General features: G+C 43.2%; 1 protein-coding gene across 2 annotated transcripts in view; it reads left to right on the forward strand.

The window, feature by feature from the left end:
- The window catches only part of XYLT1 (xylosyltransferase 1), a 159007-nt gene extending 144926 nt beyond the window's left edge, over positions 1-14081 (forward strand). Inside the window, exons 11-12 of one of the 2 annotated variants that reach the window (XM_069870335.1) lie at positions 5478-5796; positions 13777-14081. In XM_069870335.1, the coding sequence (XP_069726436.1) occupies positions 5478-5796; positions 13777-13795 (338 nt within the window). In that variant the 3' untranslated portion in view covers positions 13796-14081. Of the gene's footprint in view, positions 1-5477; positions 5937-13776 lie in introns of those variants that run through there. The other variant, XM_069870336.1, reaches the window with a different exon arrangement.
- The last annotated feature ends 12451 nt before the right edge of the window (positions 14082-26532 follow it).

Raw genomic sequence — 26532 nt, forward strand, 5'->3', positions numbered from 1 at the left:
GAAAGTAATTTGCTACTCCAGAAGCTTTTTGAATGACTGATACATTTCTTATCATTTTGCGTGTCATTTGCTTGATGATGATCCAGCCCCCTCTGTCTCATACACTCCAGATGTAGAATCTGGAGTCTGTGTAGTTACATACATAAAAAATCTGCCCATGGTCTTATGTGTATTTCTTTTGTGTTGTTCTGAAAGGCGTGTGCACAAATTTGGCAGCAGCCACTAAAATCTTGTTATCTTGAGAGCATGGACGTAGCAATCAGTATATTTCCTAAACCGTTACTTATCTACCCATCACTTCAGCATGGAGCACAGGAAGGAAAAGTTGCTTTGGTTTCCCAGCATCGTGAAAAGAGCCGCTTGCTCCTCTTTCGGATAATCAAAGTGAAGCATGTTTGTTCTTGCATGATGGCTCTCAAAATTCATTATTACAATTCAAAATTTAAAAATTAATCATGGGACAGCTGCCAGCAAAGATGTTTTGTTCAGCGGTTTATAAAAACAGCATATGCTGCTAGTTTAGTCATTTTTCTATTCCTATTTATTTATTAATTTTGGCCTGAAGTCTGTGTGTTCAAGTAAAACCATAAAAGAAATCTAGAGCAGGTGTCATCTTTGAGACCGTGTCCAGATGTGCATAACTGACAGAATGTGAATTGTTTTAAAAACAGGGATTTGTTGAACTTCTCAAAACTTGAATCTGTAAGAGATGAGATCTTACATAGGATTACTGAGTACACTGGGAGGTTTGGGGCATTTCCACTGTAAATGAGGCTCCTAAAGCTATCTCAGTGGAAAGTCTAGAATCTAATGTTATTTATTCTTTCTTGCTCCTCTTCCCCTTCCAGTCATCCAAATCTGTGTCTATTTGCTGTAGTTTGAGTGGTGTCACTGATCAGCTCTGCCTCCAGCAGATCCTCAGGCTCTAGAGTGACCGCAACCATTTGCTTGCTTGGACTAAAAAAAAAGAAAAGAAGGAAGTGAATCTGTGAAATAAATCACTTGGAGAAACCGGGTTCACTTTCTCCACAAGCATCTCCTTCCCTCTACTTCCTGCACAGCCAGATTCTGTTTTATTCTTCTTCTAAATGGTGATGTGGAGTTTCTCACCATATGGCTGCCTGTGTTAAAGCCAGGTCTCGGTGCTTCTGGTGAGGACGTGGGATTGCTGCCAGGGACCAGCAGAATTAAATTGTGCCAAGACAGAGAGTAACATGGAGGAGACAAAACAGGGAGAAGACCAGCAGAAGATCGCTAGCAGTGATAACAGGCAGGAATAGGAGCTTCTTGCTGTCTGCTTTAAGCAGACTGAATTTAAGTGCAGTTGAGAGACTTGAGGTCAGATGTCCAGGTCCCCTGCGCGGGGAGTGGAGAGACAGAGCCAAACAACAGGTGTAATTCAGAGCACTTAGCCAGCAGTTCACAGACTATAATGCAAGCTACTACCAAATAGATTTCAGTTCCTAAGAAGACAGTGAATTCAGTACAGGCTGACTCTGCTTTCCCACCCTTCATGCTCTACGTGTCCATGTGAAGCAGTAATGCCAGGCCTGATCACATACATCTCCTAGGGGCACTGAAAGAGGCAGAGAAAAAGCCAAAGCAAGACCTCTCATGTTCAGTTCCTAGCACGATCACATGCCGAAAACATGGACTTCTGATTTCTGCTGCTCCACCTTAAGCACCAGCTCCAGGTCCCTCTAACTGCAACCACCTCTTTCAAAGGCTTGATGGCATTAGCAGATACACTGCGATGCACACATGCATCTCAAAGGCCTTTTAGCCTAATCCATATTTATAGATCACCTTAATTAAGTATATACTGGAAAATCTTTGTTTTGCCGTTGGTTGTTTGCAGTGGCTCAGTCAATTCTGATTGCATCTATACAGATTATAAAGTGGGTGGCAACTTGTGTCAGAACCGCTGTGATTTCTTTAAATTAACCAGAGGTGACGTGACATATTCTTGATAAATGCAGTAATAGCAACAGGCAAGCGTACGAGTGCAGAAGAGTAGACATGCCGTGGAATCATCATTCCGAGAAAAACCCTGAAGACGGGGATTTGTTTCAAAAGTTAGTTCAGACCCAATTGACAGAGAGTCGATTAGCTTCACAATGAGCAAATGCAGCCCTGTCTTGTTTGCTGCAAGAGAAAACAAACAAAATACCAATAAAAAATTACCTCTTTGCCAGAGGGTTTCAACACAATTCAAGAAAAGAAATAAGCTGTACATTCTGTGTTCCTTTAAAAAAAACCCCAGGCCTAGTGCCTTAATATTTACCAAGGTAGCCACATTTTCATTCCTCAGTCTGCTCTGTCTAAACTTATTTACTTTTTCTGCAAAATGAAGAAGAAACCCACAAAAAAAAGCTGAAATCCCAGCCTGTGTGGCTGAGTATAGGCCATGTATTCAGTCCAAAGAAGTTATATGAAGAAAAAGTCAGTTGAGAAATAAAGTGCCCTCCCAGAGCAAAGAGCAAACAAAAATGGGAGACAAAAATAACTCAATGTTTTAAAGCTATAATTTAGAGTTAAGCGAATGTATTTTGCATTGATACGTTTCCTCCTGAAGTCAAAGGACGATTTGGATGTGTTTTGTCGCAAAAAATCTGGCTTAATGTCTCCAGTTCAGTTAATTTTGAATTGGTTGCTGTAACTACAGATTTAGATGCCTAAACCCACTCCTCGCAGGGGCAAGCCTTACCTTCTTCAGTGTTTTTTCATGAGCAAGAACTGAAGTGCCAGTGGTTTAAAAGCTTGCTGAGTAGCTGCAGCCTCCTTTTATGTGGCATTTCAGAGCTTGGGATCTGCACTGCTCCCCTCCTGTCCCAGCCCAGTAAGTTATAGATTCTCTCTCTTGTTTTCCCTTCAATGCAAAGAGGAATAGCCATGGCTCAGTTGAACAGCATCCTCCTTACTTTTTCCTGTGAACTTTTAAACAAAGACTTCAAGGCTCCAGGAGAGGGGTCTGCGTTGAATCTTCAGCCTCTCCTATTGATTAGTATACGTAGCTCTGCACTCCGGCTGCTGTTACCCAGCTCTTTCTTTGCAGGATGTACAGACCCCTGTCTGGGGGTGTTTGTTCTGCTGTGGGGCCAGGCAATCCCCTGCCAGCACCGTGTCAGAGTTTCAGCACGTGTTGCATGTCGGAGAAGCACATTTTCACAGTGAGCAGCAGTAGCCCTTCATACACCGAAAAACAGTCTTTTCCTCTCCTATCTGCTGCTCTTTGGCTTTTCAAGAAAGGTTCTCGTCAGCCCCGTTACACGCTGGCGCTGCTGCGGCAGCACGGCCCGTTCTGGAGCAGAGCAGCAGCCACGTCGAGCTGCTGAAGCGAACAGCAGCGCGTCCCTGGGACACGTGCAGCGGCGCTGACACCGGTACAGCAGCTGCATTGCCAAGCATCGGGCCCTGTAGGTTCTGTAGTTACCATACCTTCCAGTTAATCCAGCAACTCCTGAAGCCTGGGAGAAGTGCGAGGCTGAGCCAGAGAGATGCACAAGTTCCATTTCATCCTGTTATTTGTCTGGAAAAACATCTCTCTTGTTCAGTGCACAACAGGCTTTAATTCAAAAGCTCTCTGAATTGCCTGTTTCAATCAGATGATCCTGCTAGTAATGCCAACTCTTATTTGTTTGGGGATTTTTACTCAGAATGTTCCTATTTAATTAATATGTTGACAAACAGTCTTCCGTATTTAATTGCTTCCAAAGGAGGAAATGTAATCCTGTGTACTTGTTCTGTTTCTTAAACTGCAGTGCTCTGGCAGAGCACGCTTCTGACATGTGCACGGAACAAACTCCTTTGACTGGAAGTTATTGTGGATGTCTACCATTTAAAATGAAAAGAAGGGTTTAGATAAATGCATGAACAGTTAAGGGATGTATAAGGGCAGTGGGGCTGTGCCAAACTAATTTAGTTGGGGATTTGAAGTAATGGTCTTGCATAGTATTTGACATTAAAGACTTTGCAAGTGTAACAGCAAAGCTCCAATTAAAAGTCCCTTTTCCCTCTAAATAAGTGATTTACTGCAAGTGCCTGAGATACTGTCCTCTGCACGCAAGAAGGGGCTCGGTGTCAGGCTGCAGTGCAGGCAGCAAGGACGTGTGGAAAGAATTGTAGCCGTGAATATGTAATTCCTGGCCTCTAAACACTCTCTGCGCGTGGTGCTTTCCTAGCCTGGAGCGCCCTGAACAGGCTCATTTTATGTTCTAGACAGTGTGTATGTTGGCAGGGCTAAACGTATCCTCTGTGCTGCCAGAGCGAGGATGCTGGAGAAGTCAGCTCAGAACAGACAGAAATGGTTGAAAATTTGCTCCCAAGAGGCACGCAGCAAATATTTTTTGAGGGTCTCATTCTGATTTCATGAGGAGCACCTTGTTCCACTGTCAGACCTTAAAAAGTCAGCCAGCCTTAGATGAGAGCAGTCTGATCCATTGTGTCCAGTCCAGAGTCTTTGAAAGCATTTCCATAGGCTGACAGTGATTTTTACTGCAATATTACAGGTCTGGGGCAATGTGCTGCATTTTGCTGAGGTGGAAGAGTTGCTGTAAGGAAAGCAACCACAATGCAAAGAAAATTGTCATTAGGAAATGATTGCAACCCATTATTCGGCACAAGAGCTTGAAATGTAATTGTCAGTAGAGAACACTTTCTCAGCAAGGCTGGAGCACTTCCAGGAACGATGCTGGGCCAACATATATTTAATTCACTGGATCCGCTATGTCCAAGGCCATGGGGTTGTCCTCCCAGTGCCAGGAACGGCACCACCCGGGTTTTGGAGGCAGATTGAGCTGACAAATGTTGTGAGTTTTCCACGTCAGGGCAAGGTTCATCAGTTTAGGAAAAAAAAACCAGGCTGAGATCTTGGCTTTTTCTCCTAGACAAAACACTGATAGCACTTGAAGGTCTGATGAGGGGTGGCAGCCTTCTCATACCAAGCGTCTTTGCATTATTTCCTAATATCAAAGCACAGCTTCCCCTGTGTGTCCACAGGGGTAATTTCAGCTTCATGGAGCTTGTCTCCCAGGCTGCTTCTGTGGTAAAAGAGGCAAAATTAGTTTCTCCCGAAGGCAAAATGGGTTTCTCCTGACAGGGAGCTGCATGTTGTTCAGACTCCGGGTACAGACAGGAGCTCACAGCTAGGATGACTTTGAGGCTGCGCGACAGTCCTGTGGATGCCAAGTTGTAGATGATGATAGTAAGGACGATGTTACTTTTGGGCTTGGTGTTTTGCGCTGCTGCTGCAGCTCTTGCGGGGTTAGGAGTGCGGGGTGTGGAGCTCAGAGCAGGGAGCACAAGGAGCTGAAGAGCTGAGCACAGCCAGTCATCCTCGGGATGCAGAGCGCCCTTGGTGCCGGGGAGCGGGGCTGTACTGCGCTGTTGACTGGCCTTTTCATTTGCCAGGCCTTTAGATCCTGGAGGTTTGGGGGTTTTTTATGTGCTAATTTTTGGGTTTATTTCTGCATTTCCAGAGGAAGCCTTGAAGTATCACAGCGGGCCTCCAAAGAACGCCTACATGGAGCAGAGCTTCCAGGGCTTGAACCCCGTCCTGAATATCCCCATCAGTGCCGCCCGGGTGGACCAGGCCAAGAGGAACGCGGGGCTCGTGGGCACGCGACTGGACGCCTGGGTGGACTCTCTGGTCGGCAGCGTCTGGTCGGCCGTGGACGTCTGCAGCACGGGCCCCACCGCCTGCCCCGTCATGCAGGGCTGCGCTCAGACCGCATGGAGCTCCCTGAGCCCCGACCCCAAATCTGAGCTGGGCCCCGTGAAACCCGACGGTCGTTTGAGGTAGCATCTGGTACGCTCTCCTCCGGCACAGGTCTTTAAAAGGGAATTTAACCCTGCTCCTACGTGAATCTCTCACCAGATTTCAGAAACCTAAGGGAACATTATACTGTTTTGTTACTTATTACAATATAATTAATTTTTTTTTAAAAAAAAACAAAACAAAACAAAAAGTTCTGACAAGGCCTTCGGCAATGCCCTCTCCATCGCTCTGTCAGGAGCAGCTCTGGTCGCCCCACAGCCTCTGCTGTCCCCTGGGTCCCAGCCGTACCCCACGGTGTGGCTCCCGCCACCTCTGCAGGCTTCAAACAGTAGCAGCAAGCCACAGAGAGGGCAGTGAAGGAGCAGCTGCTAAAAATTGAGTTTTTTAAAGTAAGTTTGTCTGTACCTCTCCTGTTTCATAGGCTTTCATTATTATTTTTTTTACCGTGAATAAATCACAGCAAAATTCCCTTCTGCTTAGGCTTCCTGGGGAGGTTGGTTGCAGGCTAGAGCCTGTGTGGCCGCATTACCTCACAGAACGTGACATAGTTATGGTACATCCTCTTTTTTCGTCATTGTTTTTTTTCATAATACAAAGTAACTCTGGACTCAGTTAATGTCTGTTGTTATGCTAGTTAGAGAAAATGAGCAAAAGCAGAAACACATTGTTTTCAGAGATTTTTTAGATGAATATCATGGTAAACTCTAAATGGAGCCCATGCTTTGCTGTATTAGTCTTCTATGTCTCATGCAGTCAGGTTCAGGGTCTGGGTACTAAGAGTGTTAATTTAATGAACAAAGCAGTATTTTGGATTTCAGCCCTTGCAGATCTGCAGGGTTTTTTTGAGCCCACCAGCACCTAAGCTTTTTGCAGACTTCAGTGCAGCAAGTGGCGAGGGGAGCATTGGGAATGGGGGTTGATGTGGCTGCTCACACCCTCTGCCAATTGTACTCATGAGCTGAGGTTTTTTCTCAGGCAGTGGAGGTGTGTGGAACCAGTAAAATGGTAGAATTGGGACCTAAATCCGCGACGAAGTGTTTCTTCTCAAATTTGTGTAGTGCCTAGTAAGTCTGAACACTGATTCCCTCCTTTGATCTCAGATCTGCGAGCTCTTCATGAAGAAGCATCCTTCCAGGTTTGGGCAGGGCATCTACAGATGTGGGTTCCTGAGCAAAGCCAGAAGCCGAGTGTGACAGAGCAATGCAAGGTTTCTCAGTGCTTTAACTTTATTCTGTCGTCAAACTCTATCCTTGCCCATCTTCAGATGTTCTAGCAGGCTGCATCCTCTTTTAAATAGGCATGTTTTGCATCATTTTAAGCTGCGTTTTCTACAGTAGTATAAAAATTCATTTACATTCCAAGAACTTTTTCAAATGTAGGTTTTTATGTTCAAATTCATCTCCAACTAATGCATCTTACGTTTGCATAAACATGCACTTTGCTGTTGCTGTGGTGATCTCCTGTTAGCAGTGGAACCCAAAAAGGCTTCTTAAGCTATTGGGTTAAGTAGGATGAAAGTCCCGTTGATGTAATAAAGTAAGGTCTCTGTTTACCCTTCTATGTGCATGGCTAACTTTCTGCTGATGAAAGTTGAGCATCCACATAGACCCTTAAATCATTCCGTAATCGCCTCTCTCAGAAAGGTTGAATTCCCTTTTAAACAACAGTTGCAAGATGACCGTAACACACAGATCCCAGTGTCTTGTGGTGCCTCTCTCTGTAGTTTGGGTTTAAAGCTACTTGCAGGTTGCTTTGGACTTGAAATCGTGGTGTCAGCTGTGCTGGCATTAAGGTAGAGCATTGAAATGTTTATCTGGCACAAAAAATGGATGCATAGAAGGAACAATTTAGGTATTTATTATTTATGTTTTAGTCAATGACTAATTAGTAGGTGCTGCTTTTGCAGCTTGAAGATTATATTATCTTACTAACTGAAGCTGCCTTTATTGAGAAAAGGCCTTCCTTCCCTCACACTTCCCTTTCTATTTTTTTTGTCTTGATTTTGACAGTCACGAGAGCCGTAGTTTAGGGAAGTTTGTAGCGGTGAGAGCTGGTTGAAATATCTCAGTCAGGATAATGTTCTGGTTTTTCAGCCAACTCTAGAGGCAAGCATGTTTAAAACCAGGGTTGCCAACAGGTTTATATACTAGAGACACAGTGTTGTTGTTCATTCAGTAAGGTGTGTGTTTGTTTTCCTAACAGTGCTTGTTTTAAATCTAACATTCCTTCATTTCTGGGGACCTGTAATCCTCACTGTGAAATGCAGGGCTTTAATCGCACTGATGCAATGGCAACTGCATGGTTCAAGCCCTGCAGATTAAATTACGAACATCATATCAGGGCACATGATAAAATACATTAACATTCCTAGTTAGTGATTGTTCTCAATGAGACTGCTGGGGTAGGCACAAAATCTTCAGTCTGTCTAGCACATAAGCGTATGGATAATGGTGTGGACCCCCCCAGACATAAATTGGTTTTAAAATTTGATACTTTTTTTTATTCTTAAGCAGGAATGTTTCTAAGTGCTTTGTTGGCAAGTTTTCATTATTAACTAGACCAAGCAGAAGGTGGTAACAATCCCCTCTCTTGTGGTTAGAAGAAAAGCTGTCACTTCTATCATTGAAAATATAAGGTGCAAATTATTTTGGTTTAGTTCAAAAAAGGGAAAGAAAACAAGTGGTTGTTGATATATCTGTTTACATTATATGCTAGGTTTAAAATACTTTAAAACAAAAAGTATATTAGTTTATTTTCTGAAAGACAAAAGGTATCTACAAGATGAAGTTGTGTAGCAAGCTGGCAATCCCAGCGTAAAACCGAAGGGGCTGGTCCTGCAGGCCTTCCTCAGGCAAACCTGCCACGCAGTACTGACGCTAAGGACTTCAGAGTCAAGTCCAGCTTAATTAAAAGGTGTGACAGTGTGCTACGAGTGAACACTGTCTATGTTTGAAGTCATCGAAGGATGAGCTGCCACATTTGGAACGTGTTTCTGGGGGCAGTGTAAAGGTTTGGGCCTAAACTACAACCCCTGCTATAGCCGTTAATGCGCAGACACAGGTATGTGAGTTCTATATGGGACAAGGTGTCTGACTTACAAAGTGCCGTAGTTGCAAAGAAAAACCACGGAAAGCCAGACTGCATCAGGGATCAGAGCTTGCTCCAAGCTGGCGCTGTGGTGGCGCTGCGAAGACCAGCGTCCTGCTTAGTGGCTTTTCTGGCTCTGAACTGGCGGGCAGTGGAGCCTGTGATGGGTGTCGTTAGAAGAGAATAACTTCACAGATCTTACATTTGGTGAAAAGGAGAATTCAGAGCAGGAACCCGTAGTTTGTACAAAACAAGCAAGTTATGCACCTTCATTTGCATGTGCGAGTGTTGCTTTCCAGTCGCCCTGGCCGGTCCTTGCTGACGAGGACTCCAACGGAAAGGCAGCTTTGATCCAGATCCCTTTCGGGGGCGGGGGGGGGTGTTTCCATCTGCACGTTTGTCCCCTGTGTGTAGTGCTTTGCTCGATTCCCATGCTGCACGACAGCCGTGTAACACTTCTGTGATCCATCAGTATTGCACAGAAAGGGAATGTGGTGAAACGCACAACGTCTGTGTATGTGATTTAATGAATTGTGTCCAAAGTCAGTCTTAGCATTATTGCAAACCTGTTTATATGGTAATGTTAAGCCTTGAGGCTAACAGAAATAGCTGAAATGACAGTTTACTTTTAGATGTGTCCAATTCTTTCTTTGATGATATTTGGACATTGAGTAGTAATATTTATATTTTCATTTTCTGATATTCAAAGTTTTTTAGAACTGAAATTACATTTTCTTTTTTTGTGCCCTCAGCAAGCAGAGGATTTTAACAGTTTCTCCACGACAGCAAGTGTTACAGAGCAAAGTCCATCTGTATCTCTGATGTGAAGCCTTTGTTATGGCTAATCCTAGAGATACAGGAACGTGCATTTGTGTTACGAATTAACTTCCCTAGGGATTGGCTTCAGTGCCCAACGCGGGTACCATTATTTAATGGCACATTAACAATAATCCTGCAGCACCTTCAAAAGGACCAACCACCAAGGTGGATTCACCTTCTGTCCATCTCCAACAGCACTAATTGCAATACTAATGAAGTCTCCATCGCTCTTAGGTGCTATTGTAGGGAACAGACTAGTGAAGCCAGTGAATCAGAGCTGGGCTATTCTAAACCTGACAAAAGGGAGGGAGAGATGAAAGGTAAGGAAGATGCTGAAACTTTGTAAAACTGGGCACCTTCTGCACAGGAAGCCTGAGAAGCGCTGGTACTGTGAGAGCTCAGCTTTGACTTCCCAGATAAAAAAGGAAACAAGATCCAGATTTTTTATTGAGACCAGGCAACCAACTTTGTGCTGATTTCTCTAGTTCCCTTTCATCTTCACTACTGGAGAGCTGCCAGCTTGCTGCTGGCTATCACACCCTCCTCGTTGTCTTCCCAGGTCCCAGAGCTTCAGGAGTTGGCCACATGAAACCTTGGCTGACTCCACTGCTTTCCATTGAGTAGGAAGTTTTGTACTTGAGTGAGCCAAATCCCTTAGGCTTCTTCAAAAATGCTTGCTGCAGGATCAGAAAAGTTGCTTTTTCAGAGCAGCCTTCTCTCAGCTTAGTACTAACACATGTGAAGGCGTTGGTAAAATGGATAGCAACTATCTTGTCTTAATTTTCAGGTATGGATATTTAATATACGTAACAGTAGTTTGGTTATTGTAGCAACAGAGTAAGACAGACTGACCTGGTAGAGAGTGGCTAGTGGCATTTCTTGCCAGCTTTTGCTTTAGTCTGATAGTAAAAAGGTAATGATCCACATGTGCTTTTATTTCAACCATTCAAGGCTTCCAAGATAGTATTAAGAGTTCCTAGGACATTACATTAAACCCATATTAATGAGCAATTGAAACCATCACCTAAAAATGTCTTTCCAGACCACCTCTCAGGTTTCTACCAAGACAGCTCCAGAGCTGACACCCATTAGAGAGGACAGGGCCCTGCCCTTCTAGGGGCCCAGCAGAAGCTGCTGAGAGCCCTAATACCTGCTGCAGAGCCCCGTGTTGCTGCTACCGCCAGGCGCAGACGAGGCAACAAATATGACTTAGAGTTAAGGGCAGCAAGGAAGACTTTGTAGGGAAATACATTTTTTTCCTCCCCCCCTGTAGACTCTTGAAGAGCAAGCAAATTCTCTGATTTGTAACTCCCTTTGAAGGTAGAGCGTAGAAGAAACTGGCCTTCAAAAACCTTCACTGCCACCATCACAGTAAGGGAAAGAAGACTCGGGCTGAGAGCATTTAAAATCGAGGCAACAAAATCATACAGCCCCTGTTTATCCAGGACCACAGCAGCGTTAGACTGTCTCTAGTTAGTGTGGTGTCGGCAGTGATTAACCCTCATGATGTGATACTGCAGGTACCGTCTTGATTTTGTTCCTTTATACTAACAATAGTGTGCAGATCACTCTCTGCTCTTTGCTTCTGCCTTGGTTACCTTCTTTTGCTCATGGGTGCTATCACAGCTGCTACCTCACTGTGTCTGCAAACACGTTTACCTGATAACAACAAAAAAAAGGTACCAGAAATCTCCTTGAACTGAATGTACAATCTATGCAAATTCTCTTTCTATTTTGTTAAAACCTAGAAGTATTACTTGTAACCTTGCCAAATAAACAGCAAGATACTGTACAGGTGCCTCTGATAACAGAGTGACAATTCTAGGCGCGGTTCATCGCGCTGCATTTGTATATTGTAATGACTTGACTTGTCTTTGGTTCTGTTGTAATTAACACCCTCGACTGAGAAGATAGCAATCTCTTGCTAAGGGAGCACCTTCAGTTTGCTGGGAATATTCTGGAGGAGGATTTCTATGGCATTTCATTTTATTTTCCTGTTTACACCCAAAAGAAGGCACAGACCTGCTGGCCAAAATGAGGATGATGTTTCAGATTTTCCTTGAGAGAATCCTGTCAGCTTTGGATCGCTTGGTGTCTGTTCCCGTTGTGGCATCCAGCGCGTCGCCCCTTAAAGAAAGCCTTACTTTCATCCTTTCTAAATGTGGCCTTAAACTGTGTTAGGAAGTTAGGTGTTGTTTGTGTCTTGCTCATTTTTTTGTTTGTTGTGGAAGGAACAAAAGGCACCTTGAGATTTCTATTACAGCTCCCTTGTGTCGCTGTCAGCTTACACTTAACAAATACAATAGAAATTGCTTACAAATGCAGTCTGTAAGGGAAGAAAATGACCTTCCCTTGGGGCAAAAATAAGGCTTAGACAGTCATATGAACCTTAGGAAATTATGAGCTCTGTGTTTTGCAACTCACTGTAGATAAGGAAGGTTGATTTAATTACCTTCAAAGTATAAACTTAATAACTTTTAATTTATCTCTAGATTATAACAGGACGGACTGCTCTCAGATGCACAAATTCTGAAGTGCTTTCACTCATTTTAGCATGATGTGGCAGCGTTCCTTCCGAATTTGTACTGGCAGCTGGGAGAAGGTGTAGGCTCTTAATGGGGCCTAAAATGTGAAGAACTTTACCCCTTGGGGCCAGATTCTGAGTGGTGGTTGGGAGTCTGAGTCTCACAGTACACTTACTTAAAAGACAGAGGAGTCTGGCTGTATCATCAGTCATAAATGTGTTTCCAAAAATCTGGCTTTGGGAGCTTCATCCAAAGGTTGTCAAAGTCAGCAGAAACCAAGGACTTCTGCTAAGGCTTGTACCTGTTGAGTTTCTTTAATATTTCTCTCCATGATGAACTGTTGTGTTTCAGTAGCACCGATATTCCTGGCAGGCTGCAGTGCTTTTAGGAATCCCAAATCCTACCCTGTTTTGGTTGCCTAGAGGCAACTGAAAAGGGTTTACGAAGAAAACAAGATTTGTTAAACAAAAAGAGTCAAAATTTGAGTTAATGAAATTATTTTTCTGACTTTGTCATTTTGGGTTTTTTTGGGGGTTGATTGGATTTTTGTATTGCCTAACATAGTCCATAATAAGTTATTCCTTTCCTATCATTTTCAAAGACCGGTGGTAATATAGTTTTAAGAAATAACTATTTTGTTATAGATCATAATATGCATAAAACTGTACAGAAATATTTTGTAAGCTATTGAATAAGAAAAAGTAAACCATGTATATACAGCAAAGTTTAAAAAAATTGGAACTTCAAATGGAACACACTGAAAGATGTAGATATTTTGCTATTTATTTAAAGGAGTATTTTATGAGATATTGAAATGTCTTAAATTGACCGGTAATCAAATTTCAAAGTCAGAATGCTTTTCTTGTAGTAGAATGTGATTTGCAGCAATTATTGCACTACCCATTTTTGCACCCTTTTGTCTTTCAGTTAGCAGAGAACAATGTGCCTTAGCTGTATTCCTTGTCAATGGGAGTTTGGTTTTTTTGTCCAACAAAGCAAATTTTTTTGCAGAAAAAGAAATGGATGTATTAAGTACTGTATTATACCAAAAACACTGCAGTTGTATATAAGTGCTTTCTGTCATACTGTGTTTTCAGATGCAGAATTTTAAAATAAAAAAAAAAAGGCTGTCTTTAGGAATAGGTGTGCACCTCTTATTATTTTCAACCCCACTAATGTAAGTCTTTATTTGAAAGAACTTTGCTGCCTGGTGATATTTAGGAGGAGAAGCGGGATGGAGCAGTTTGACTTCGTCCCTTTTCTGAAGGCCACTAGCGATGAGGAGCCTTGGAGCCGTTTCTTCCACATACCCCGGGAAGGTACATCAGCCGAATGAGAAAGGAGTTAGTCATGGACTTAAGAATAAGCAGCTGGGTGCAGAAACAGTAATTAACGTTAGGGTTGGCTGGTTACAAGGACAGCCAAATATGGGCCTGTTGCCTTTACTGAAAGGATTAGCTGAGAGAGACCTATTTCTTCTGTAGTTCCCCTGATGGGTTGCAGACCCAAACCAGCCGTTGCCTAATATTCATCCTATACAAGCACTGAAGTTTGTTTTCTTACCCACAGGCTCCACTCCGAGCACTGACTTCTTAGAGCTGCTTCCATAGATGCGATGCAGAAAACCAGTCACTTTGTCCTACGAGTGGGTGATTGGTATCTTTTGCTCCATCTGCATGATGTAGTGCACGTTTGGCTCCTAGTGCTGCTTTTTGATGTGGGATGCTTAGAAAAAAATCCTTGATGACCTTCCAAAAAGTCTTTGACAGCACCAGGAGTCTGTGTGGCTTTTTCATGCCCCCCAAGCAGTGCTGCAGGTTCTCTCAGCAGCCAGAACTGCTTTTGATCTTGTGTTTTCTTTTCACCTGCTGTTCAGGAATTCCACTTTTTTTAGCACTTAGATGCAATGAGGTCTTTATAAACAGAGGAGGGAACGCAGTGCTAATATCTTAGTCCTAGCACAAAGGAAAGATTTTCTGAGGAGGTAAAAAGGTGGGGGTGGGGGGGAAAGAGAGAAAGAGACTGCTCTCAGGTTTGAAGCCTCATTGTACTTCAAGCCAGTGTAAGAATTATGCTGCCTTTTTTTTTCTGGCTTGTTCCTCATCCAGCTGCTAATACTTACGGCACATGGAAAAAAGAAAAGCTCAACCTTTGTTTTAATTATCTCCAAATGTGTCATTGGCCACTACTTTAAAGAAAAGAAGAGAAAAAAAAAGCATCAGACTACCAGGTGCTCAAGTGTTAGTGGTTTTGGGGTTTTTTTGTGTGAACTGCAGCTAGAATCTGCCCACTCTTTGAGGCTACACACAGAAATGTGGATGCACCATGGAGCGGCCTGAGCCATCTACAGCCTCCCGCTGGCTTGAAAGCCTCTCTATCTCTGTCTGCTTGAGATAGCGTCATCGGATTCTTACATCTGCCGTGCCTAATCTGTCTTGATCTTAATTAATATTTATAGAGTGTAGAACGTGGTTCATTCACGATAATGACACAAAACTTACTGCAGAGCTGTTTGCCACTAGGAAGCACAGTAAGGCAAGTGTAACAGGAATGACGTATTTAATCGCCTTGACAATAGGGATTTCATTTCAGTACCCAGATATTTGACATTTCATTGTTACGAAAGAATCTGGAGCCTATTTTCTAAATTCAGAAAAATGTTAGTAATCTGAGGCTTCACAAATGCAAACAGCTTTAAAACTTTGCTGTCCATTAATGCCTAAAAAGCAGAAGATTCATAAGCTTCTACTGTAGTGAAATAACAGACACAGACGGCAATTTTTCGAGCTTCTCTTAAGAATGATCTTGGCTATTCTGGTGCCAAATCAGCACTTCAGCAGGGTTTCTTCCTTCATGAGGCTGCCCTCGGCTGGAAGCCCCGGTTTGCAAGGCTGTGAAATAGCAACTGAGACACCGACTGCGCATCCCACCCAGCACAGGAAGCTGGGGGCACAGGGTTCAGACACCGCTTTAAACCTGATACAGCCTCTAGTTGTGACCATCTTCTGGAAAAGGCCAGACTGGGCTTTTCAGCTCCAGACAAAGCAAATGTGCACATTTGCTGTGCACCAGTAACTACCTCATCCTGGGAAAGTTTTTGGATCAATGTTTATGAGCCTAGAAGCGAAGCTGTCTGCTGCAGCGGGGGGAAAGATCTGATGCTGTGGCCCCTGCTGGGCCTTCCGTCAGTCTGCTCAGATGGAAATGAAAAGACATTTGCAATGAGGAGGAATATGACATGGGTTTCAATGCCCAGATGTTTAAGGTGTAAAACAGACATTTGTGCCTAATCTGCCAAGGTAAGTTTCAAGATTTAAACCGCTTTTTCCTACTCACCATGAACCATCCGTCACGTTCTTCCATGCTGGTTTCAGGCTGCCAGCAATCCCTTCACCTCTGAAATAATACCTTTTCTTTGCAGGGAGGGGTCATTATATTGGAGGGAAAGTTATGTTTGGGGTTGTTTTTTAATTTTACACCCTGGACGCTGGGTCACTCAGCCGGGGGTCCAAGCAGGCCCCTGGGTATACATGCTCCTCTCAGCCACTGTAATAGACAGTGTAGAGCCCCCCAGACAGGGCAATAAGACTCAACAAAAGTGTTATAGATAGGTTGTATTCAGTCCTTGCACGTCTGGATGTTGTCAAGACTTGAGACATTGCAGCTGCACACTATATAAGCCACTTTTTTTATGATCTATTTGTATTTCCACTGCCTTGTAAGTTATCCTAGAGCTGGTAGCACGGCTGTGATGGAGCAGCCCCTTCCCAAGACATTCTAATACCGCACAACATACAGACTTCTAGTAGGAACAGTATTTCACTTACATAAATGAGTTAATTTACTCCTCTTTACTGCTCTTAACTCTGCTGCTGTAATTGTTGTTCGGTTTTTTTCCCTAACTAGGACTTGCATAATAATAGAAGAGATTTGACTAAAAACATACAGTACATTTTAATGCAATCTCATTTATGAAAGTCTATCACTGGATACATATGGCAAGGAAATGAAAGTATTCTTATAACAGATTAATAGCCAAGATCAAATATTTCACTTTCTAATAGAGTCCGCCTATATGTGCTTTTAAATCCGCACTCAATTTAAATTTAAAAGGTTTTTTCTTGTGCACTGAAAGCAAGCTACTGCCTGCCACGTCATCCCTGATTTTCTATTACTGCTCACTAACGTTTTGCATTCATTAGCAGATGACAACTCCTGGAAGCACCGACCTTCAGAGGAACAAATCATTTTTTGCCTACAAGCACAAAAGAAAAAAATGGTGTGAGCCAAGGTCCAGCCACTGGCCACTGCGGGCCCCTGGGGGCAGGCGAGGGTCCCGGGAGCGCTGGCCAGGAGCCCCCCAGCCTCGTGCCATGCCCAGCACGGAAGGAGAGGCTATAAACAAAACGAGGCCCCTGCTGGGCTGGCTGGCACCTGGTTTTACAGGAGAGCGAGGCAACCCCAGCTCTGTGCTGCTCTTAGCCGGTGAAATCGGTCTGTGCACGTGCCAGCCAGGCCCCAGCATGCCGAGGGCAGCAGCCGTACCAGGTAAGGGGCTTTGCAAGACCTGTTTCCAGGCTGTGTTATCCCGCATAACCTCGCCATCGAAATGTTTAAGTGTTTTATATACTGGATCAAGGTAACAGGGTGGGGAAAGTCTAACTAGGAGCTGGTACAGGGAGCAGAACTGTAGAGGCCATACACCTTCCAGACTATTAATGCAATATCTGAATGTATTTAAAAGTATGTACTTTCTTTCCAGTATTCCCTGTTTTGAACATTTTCTGTTTGATTCAGTCCTTCTCTCCATAGAACCAAAAAATCCTTAACCTGAGGTCTGCCAGACCACCACCTCCCATTCCCCTGGTCTCTCTTTTGGGGTGTTAGTGCTCAACTACTTGCTGAGTCCCTTTCTCTTACGTGGGTAGGTAAGTGCCTTAATCTGTTAATTCCTTTAATTAATTAACATAAATTAAACTGGCATCAGTATAAGGAATGCTTTAAGTATTAGGATAGACTGTATACTTTTTATTTAGTATGCCTTAGCATGTACATGAATCAGAACCAAAGCGAACCGAATGCTGTGTATCCATTCAGTGAAATGACACTGATTTGTACCAGCTGGCTCTCGATGCAGCATCAAACCAAAAAATTCTCTCCCCCTGCCACATTTGATTGGCCTTGAAGATGTTATAAAACAAGAAATATCAATTGGAGACTAACACGGCAGTGATGCACCAGGTTTATTTTTAGCCTATCGCTTGGTGCAGCTCAACTCATGCTCGATGTGCGTCACATGGAACTGAAGGAATTTGAAAGTGGCACTGCCATAATTGAACTCATAATCACCCCAAACCCCCCTTTCTCCTCCTTATTAACAGCAGATTGAGAGGCAGTCTGTGCTGGGAAGGGGTCAGTGGGAGACGCTCTCTTCAACCTCCAGAGGAGACCGGGGCGGGGGAGGAACCCTTAAACCACTTGTGCTTGAAGCACCGCCTGCCTCACCTTTCTTGGGCATGGAAAATGAGAAGTGATGGTTGGTCGGTCACACTTAACAACGTATTTACCTTTAAAACTGGGACGGCTGCAGGGCTGAGCTGAGAGCCAGCCCCACTGCTAGAAGCTTTGCAGCCCACCAGCCCTTCCCAAATCACCTCCACACTGCACGTAACTTGGCTGCTTAGTGTCTCTGTGCTGATTAATTATAAAAAAATAGGGCAAGATGAGAACTAGTTAGGCAGCGACCTGATTCTGCATCCACGCTTTGATTTTGGTACGTGAACATCCCCGTGCACACATGTGAAATACATTTTAGAAGCTTAGTGTTAATGATTTTCATTTTCGGGCTCTGAAGCAAGGCTGGCACTACTGGTGGGAACCAGTGACGTTTCCTTCCTGGGCTCCAAGTCTCAAATCCTGGTGCCCAGAAAGTCCAGGCAATGCCACGTGTGAGGCAATGACTGCGCTTGAAAGTCTGAATTAGTCATGGTAAATAAATAACTTCAGAACAAGGGCTGGCTAAGACCTACCGTTCATGCTACAGCAATATTTTTAAGTCTTAAGAATTTCCTTTTCTCCACTCCAGTCTGGATAAAAAGCACCATTAACCCTGAACAGTGTTGCTCTCACACAAGCAGGCTGGTTTGCTTTCTATGTTTGCCTAACATTTTGGCTCAATTACTGACCACCCTCAACTTCCTTTTCTCACTCTAATTCTTTTAAGATTTTTGATGGATCGAGCTAAATCAACAACAACAACAACAATATGTATTTAAAATAGATAGTGAAATAACCCCTAAATTGTTGTGAAAAGAAAAGCGGAGCCTGGCCTTTTGCCATGTCCATATTACATTGCAGTATAGTTTGTGTCTTCTGACAACTACGTTTTCTAGTGCAGCTCCACAGAAACCAATGCATTATAGAGCCAGAGGTTTGTTCAGGTTGGAAAACACATTTACAATCAAGTCCAATGGCTAAGCTAAGTTTAAGAAAAATAAAGTTTCTACCTTTCTTGCTTTTGGGACAAAGCTTTTCAAGTCACCTGAGCTTTTCTGACAGGTTTATGAGATTTTCCTTGGCTTCCTCAGAACATGCGCTGCAAGGCAAAAAAACCTATCCCAGAGCCTTTGGGCGCTATACCCAGGCAGACTGAACACTGCCAAGATGACTCCAAAGTTCAGAAGTGACCCATCCATACCAAGGAAGTACGTCAAAGCTCAAACATGACTGAGAAAATGCTGCTAAGTACTCCTAAAAGCTTGCTGAAATTGGGTACAGCAGAACCAGTAGCAGCACCTTTGTCTAGTGCTGAGGGGATGTAATCAGTAAGGTCAAGGAGCATTTTGCTGGTTGAAAAGAAAAAATCATCACCCTGACTAACAGTAATTCAGGGCCTTACAGCATCTGAGACATCCTCAAGTTGTTCATAAATATTTTTAAAGTGATTTTCAGTATGGAGCAGCTACAAGGCCAGGCTGGAAAATAATTAAATCTAAGGAAAAATGGAAAGAAGAACGTGGTGAGGAGGAGGACCTTGCCAAAACCTTGGTTGGAATGTGCCATCGGGTTCCTGTCTGGCAAAACTCAAAAATACTGGCTGGGAAATTCACTTAGTTGAGAAGAGAAGGAAGCGTAAGTAATTAAGGTTCATATTATTCTTTGAGCCTGGTATCTGCTTAAATTGGCTCATTTGATCTCTGCTTTCTTCTTTAATCTCAGTAGTTCTGAAAGAGTTATAACAGGACACAGGTCTCTGTTCTCGTTTACCTTTTGGCCTGAGTATTTACCCAATTAATTTATTTGTTGTGCATTTTAAATGCCTTTGTTTGCTTTTAGCAATTTTCCCTCCACGCACTGTCTGATCTTTCTGCCCCTGCTCTCAGCTTCCTTCCCACACACTGCATTTAGGTCTGGCTTTGTTTTGAATTTATTTATTTTTGCAGTAAAGGAATTTCCAAGGCTTTTCTTAAGATTGAAATGGTTATATCATGGCTAGAGGACAGTATCAGCTCTGCTCTCCCCAGGTCCCATCTTGCTGCTCTCACCCTGGTCACCGCACCCCCAGCTCACCCGGATTTCTGTTTTTCCCTCCCAGTTCTGCAGATTCATTGGCAGCCTGGATAACTTAAGGGCCGACAAGAGCGATATGCAGAAGGGAACAAAATGTGCCCAAAAGCCAAGTTTTCCACCCACTCTTGTTTACACTGTATCCCCAGAGAGCACCATGTCTCGGGGAGGGTTGAGGAGGTACCTGCACACATTGGTTTCCACACAGGTAATACATTCAGACAGCATTCAGACCTGTTTGGATTATTTGAAAGCATGGCAATTTTCACTTTCCAGGTGCCAGAGGTCATTTTCTAGCAGGAAAAACAGTGTAAAAATTCAAAAGAGCAGCAGCTTTGGGCTCTGTGCCAAAAGTCCTTCTATTTCATCATCCCACTGCTTGCTTTGTGGAAAAGGGCTCTCAAAGTCAGACGCATTATTAAAGTTAAAACTGGGTCCATTGAATTTTATTAGCAATTTTCTTCTTTGTAAGCAATTTCATGCTGCCTATTAACATTTGTTTTTAATATATTGTTATCACTCATCACAAAGGCTAATCCTATTAGTACTTTCCATATTGTATTACAGAAAACAAGCAAGAAGGCTGCGGTGATTCCTCACCCTGCCGTTTCCATGTATTTATAGAGAGGGTATTTCTCCCTGCCCACTCGCAGCCAGCACTACCCAGGAGGACAAATGCAAGGCATGGCTGGTTGGAAGAAGCCCTGCAAAACATGCTCAAACACGTGAAAATGAGAGGAGTTGAATTCTGTAGGCAGAGTAGGGAGATGCTCTTTTATGTACAGGCATATCCTACTGAGTCGCAGCAATAGTGATGTGTCCTGCTTGGATTTTTTTAAAAAGTAAATATTGCCAACAGTCAATACTTTAACTTGATTTTGAACTTAAAGTACAAATAAATTAATTTTCTATAAGAGGCATTCATGCTTATGATACATTTACAAAATGTATTGAATGCAGTATTTAAAATATTAATTTAATACTCCTGGCTCTTTATGAGAATGTAGGTCAGACTTTTGGATATATATCTATGATATCTAAACTCATCTTTTCCCTTCAGTTTTCTTTTTCACCTTAGAATTCATTATGGGCTATAAAGCAGTACCATCAAAAGATGATAATTACTGATATTCTCTCCAAGAGTCAGGCTGTGTGGCTCAGGATGGGAATTTGTCCTCCTTATGCTACCTGTACTGTGCTGAGCCCTGTGGTAGTAAAAAGGTACATAAAATGTGTGAAGAAATCACTATGGGATACTGCAGCATCTCACAAAAAATGCCCAAACGTTTGTCCTATACAGCAGAGCAAGTTTTCACTTTGCTGGCGTATTTGTGTTCAGAACTTTTAGGTTTTGTACTCCTGTTTCCACTTTCACATCTGGGACAACATTAAGATGGTTTCCATTTAATCTGGGGACTATCAAGAGAAAGGGAAAGGGGTGTATCTTCTGTGTAGTGCCTGTGAGATTACCCTTATCCTTTGATATATTAAAATTGAAGCGCTGTAAATTCCTGTTGTCATGGAGATATTTTCCATGCCACTCCACGATTGGCCACCTGAATTCACTTTCCTTTGGGTTTTCCAGCCTAATTAACTGTTACATTTTTGCCGGTAGAGAGGAAAAACCCACATGAATGGGTTTTGGTCTGTGACTGCATCACTTATAGAGCAAATTTCATTTCTAGATACTATTAAATGCAAAACGCATAAGCATGGCTTGTATCTACAGTGCAGAAAATGCAGTAATGCTGAGAGGCAGGAGTCAAACATTATCAGGTTTGAACACAGCTGTTACTTCTATCTCCAGAACACGAACCAAGGCAACGCTGGTTATAAGACTACAGAGGACACGCCACCAGTGCAGGGCAGGGCGATGACGTGGGTCACGGGGCCACGACGCAGGTGAAAGCAGGGACGCTGCAGCGGGTGCTGGCACAGCAGCAAACAGACACTCCACAACCCTCACCGCAGCCAGCGCTGTTGGGGGCATCTCAGACTGCACTGAAACAATGGTGCTACTTACACCAGTGGCACTTCTGACACGTATAGACAAATACAGGACGCTAGCATCAGAAAAAGACCTCTGGGCAAGGTCCAAAGCAGACCTCTGCCAAATATAAATATACTCATGCCTTTGTTCTCCTCACCTCTATTCCCTGGATTCTTCAGGCTTCATTTTGGAGTTCAAGGATGACCAAACCTGTAATATCTGGAGAGCGGGCAGGTGCAATCTTATTCATTCAAATTTCTATGCCCATAAAATTTCAGACTACCTGTATCGTTCCAAGTGCCAGGTGAAAGAAGTTAAACCTGCATTGTCAAGCCCTATTTGAAGAAAATGCCTGATGGTATAGGTTCATCCTACCTACTCCCTGGTGATGTGGTTGGTAATAAATTCAAAGCTAATTTATCTTCTGCTATACAGTCTGTAACACGTACAGGTCTTGAGATCAGCTTCCCTTATGTTTTTCAAATTAGACCATCTTTGATGTACTTTCTCTTTCTGCCTTTGAATATTTGGAGTCCACTGGCAAAGAACTGAATGATTTGGTACTGAGTAGACTTTCCTCTCCTTCCCCCCAAGAGAATTAGCATCAGGTCTTAATTTACTAATGGACTATAGACATCCATTAACATAGTAATTAATTCAGTGCTAAAGTGCCTGTAAGATGGAACCACACTGAGTGCATGGGGAAAAAAAAATTACCAGTGACATCTTCCCAGCCAGCATCACAGGGCTGAGGTGGAAAAGTTAATTTAACAAAGAAATAATGGTGTGCTTTATTCCTTATCTGCAGCTCTGTGTCTAATTACAGCAGTTGACAACAGTTCTATACTCAATTCTGAATTTTTGGACAGGCGTCCCGTTTTTTCCATCTTTCCGAAATTAAACGTGGAGGCAATTCCCACCAGTGTAAACAAGTGCTGCTCCCTCTGGCAGAGCACGGCCAGCAGTGTGGCAGGGTGCTGGCTCGTGGCCCGGCTAATGAACCACGCTGCAAATCCAGGAGCCTCCAGAGTCAATGCAAGCAGTTATTGCATCGCAGCCACAGCAGTAACAGGGATTGTTTTGCACGCACCCCACCCTATCAGTGTTTTACAGCTACATCTTCCAAAAGCAGCCTGTCCTGCAGCACGTTTCCTCACTCCCTCTAGATCTGCTTTTAGGGTTGCTGGGAAGGATGTATTTTACAAGTGCTTGATAACATGTCCTCAGCTGCTCCAGACCTCACCATTACTCCTACAAAGAGAAGCTGAGTATTCACCATACTGGTGCGCAGCTGCTTTTGTTGGTATATAAAAAAAGACAGGACAGTTGTTCTTCACATTTCAGATTCCCTCTGCTGATGGAAATTAGCAGCCTTCCTGAAAATAATTGCTGCCAGTGGCAATTATTACAATTAAAATGTTTACTAATCGTTTGCAATGCCCTGACTAAGCTAGGCATCATGTGCCTGGTCACGAATAAACTTAATTAGACATTATTTAGAAGTATGTCTTGGTCCATAAATTAAACACCTTTCCAGCTCTGTTCATTTGTGAGGTATCTATTGAATTCAAATGAGAAAGACAAGAGAGCAACAGAGCAGTTTTCACTTACAGCCATTCAAAGCACTATGAAGCAATCAGAATTTTTAAAAATATGTCAGATCATCTATTTTAGGAACACACCAGCCAGTGTAAATATACATGCCAAATTAATGAAGCATAACATTTACATGAGTTCTGAGCTGGCTAACACAAGCTTTCCAATGGATTTCATGCAGTAGAATTTCATTTGGATGAAGAAGCTGGGCTGCAGAGGATACCGCAACCTTGAAAAAAACCGTACCAGGTTGTTATTGCCAGGATATTTGTGGCTTTTACAATCACTTGTGCTTCAGCTCAGAACACAAGTATGCTCCTGTGCTGCACAAGGTTACCACTGAACTGATTGCTCTTAACTGGTAAAACGTTGCAGGTAGTGACCACGTACCGTGATTTGATTATATCAATAGAACAATGATTTCATTAAGGCTTTTCACGCTATGCTACTGCTATGAAGGGATGACGTGTGCGCTCCAACCTCTGTGTTACCTGTGATGCTTATTAGTGAGCAGGATTAAGGAATTGCATAAAGGTAAGGATGCAAGGAATCAACCATCTGTTGATGGTTTAGTGAGTTCAGTTCTGTTATGCCCTGTTGGGTCTCGGTATTGATCACAAAATAACACTCCATATGTGTAAATAGCTTATCAGCAACAGGGAAAAGGTTTCATGAGCCAAGAAGCTTTTGTTCATCCAGTGTCGGCCAAACAGTCTGGCTGCCTCCAAGTTACGCCGTGAGCACATCTTAGTTTGCTTCATAAACCCTTTATGAACACCTTTGCCTTCAAGCCCATATTTCCTTTTTAAAACAGACAAAGGAGTTGCATATGGCATAGGCTTAGAATTGTACAGAATAGGTGCAAATGTGCTATTTGGAGAAGGATGGTGAATCTTTGTTACTGTGCCAAGCACAGGCACCAGCCTCCCCGGCTGAGCTGCGGCTGCTCGTAGCACAGCTTTCCCTTCCAGACACCAGCAGCATTACCAGGGACAGTGAGGTGCCCTTACCTCCTCTTTATCAACCGCTGAGTACCACCTGACAGAAGGGACTTCATCCCTCTCTGAGGCTACACTGCACAAAAGCAGCTCAGCGCCCAAGAACACATTTGCCTCCACAGCCCTCGCAATCCATGTGTGACATACATACACTAGATTAAAACTCCATTTGTCAGTCGGTGCTAATAACAGCGCTCGCTGCACAGAGCGCTATCTTTGCCTGGAGTTAGCACATCATGAATATGCATCCGGGAGGGGAAGTATGCTTGGTACAAATGTATTTACTGGGATCCAGCAAGAACTTAACGTTCTATGAGGAATCATTTGTGATAACCTCAGAGCCTGGCACTACAAAGACACGTTATCCATAAATTGAGGTAGAACAAGATCTGCTGTTGCTTTCCTTGCCTATGTCTACTTCAGGATCAGGCCCTCAGATATTTTTTAGATGTTAGAATAAACATTAAAGGTATCAGAAGCATTTTCAAAGTTGGCATCTTGGTGTTTTTCTCCAATTCTGCCACTGAAAAGAGGAAGATGGTCTTTTCTTTCAAAGCACAGCTTCTTTGGTTGGAAAGAATGGATCAAAGGAGATCAGAGATCATTGATGCCTATAAATATCATACTTAAATTTGCTGTGAACAGAAAGGAACTGTGTGTCAACAGGAGCTGTTTACTCCTAGTGCTACTAATAGCTGCAGCTGTGCTGGCACAGAGTGAAGCAGGTAAATCTCCCCCAAGGCTCTTGACTCTGCAGTTTTAACGGGCTATTCTGGCACACTTTATTGAGTATCTAGTAAACAAATTTTAAGAGGTCTTATGCAGGATTGAGCCAGCTATGCGCAGCACTCTGGTTTTTCTTCCATCCAATCAATTTTTGTAAGCTGATTTTTATCTTCCTAACATGCTTATCTAATGTTAATGAGGCAGAGCGTAGAGGAAATTAAAAACACAGAGACGATGTTGACACTGTGATAACAAAAAAGGAGACTTTTCCTGCTTTTTAAAGTTCATTCTTGGTTGAGAGAGAAGTGACTAGCCTAGACAGAAACGTGAGGCACCTTCCTAGGAGCCTAGCTGGTTATTATGCTCACACAGCTGACCAATCCATGTGATTCACAGAGCATATGACCAATATCCACATATGCCAGAAGTCATCACACACGGTACCAGTAAAAAAACATGTGCACTCATTGCCTGTGAGCCCTGCCCCCTGGCCGCAGTGATTCCTGCTCCTGCTCTGCTTGTCCAAGAATACCCACACAAGCACCAAGCCTGACAAAAACGTCCCCAAACACCCATAAATGCAGCACTGTGTCTTGCAAAAATCCCTCTGCGGCACCTCGTCACTCCACAGCCTACAGAAATTGGTGAAGTCTCATTCCTTTGGCCTTTGATCCCTGTTTACCAATATACTGTTTCTAAACCTTGAGAGCCAAAATTCACGTAAATAATGGCCTGAACTGGAAAGCTCCAGTGACTGCCTTCAAATCACGACAGCATTATCAGAGAGAAATGGAGCCCCTGCTCCGGGAGTTGTCAATATCCTCATGATATTCAATAATGCTGCCAGGGGCTGTGGGGTCCAGAGCAGAGCACAGAGAAGCAGGATGCATCTTCTCAGGGGCTTGTAAACCACGCAGCCTGCTCTATGTGAACTATGCATAACTACTAAATATAAGATAGAAGGAAAAGACCCATGAAATTTAGAAGTCTCCCACGAAAGCTTTTTCCCTACTTCAAGGCCAAGGAAAACAAACCAGCCTCGCAGCACACAGTGGAGAGGAGAATAGAGACAAAAAAAATACCTCCTAATTAGAGCAAAACTCAATAAGCTGCAGGCTTGTTTTAAAATGAAAACGGTACCACTTTTTTTCAGCAGTGACCTTATTTTTGCCTTGAGGTTTAATACAAAGCACAGAAGCATTTGCAATTAATGTTTTTGGTGGAACTGCCTGAGAACACATAAAATTTGGAAGACATTTTTTTGGGTGAGGTTGGAGTTTTCTGACACAGGTTTTGACTCATTTTCTTCTGTTACATTAAACTGTCTATCAGCTCTGCATAACTCACTATGCTAATCCCAGCACCCAGCCTCTGTTGCTCCCAAATATCCCATAAATATCCATGAAGTCCCACAGGTCCCAATGGGGATAGTGGAAACACTGCTTCCTT

The sequence above is a fragment of the Phaenicophaeus curvirostris genome, chromosome 16 (assembly GCF_032191515.1).
Source record: "Phaenicophaeus curvirostris isolate KB17595 chromosome 16, BPBGC_Pcur_1.0, whole genome shotgun sequence".
Classification (NCBI taxonomy): Eukaryota; Metazoa; Chordata; class Aves; order Cuculiformes; family Cuculidae; genus Phaenicophaeus; species Phaenicophaeus curvirostris.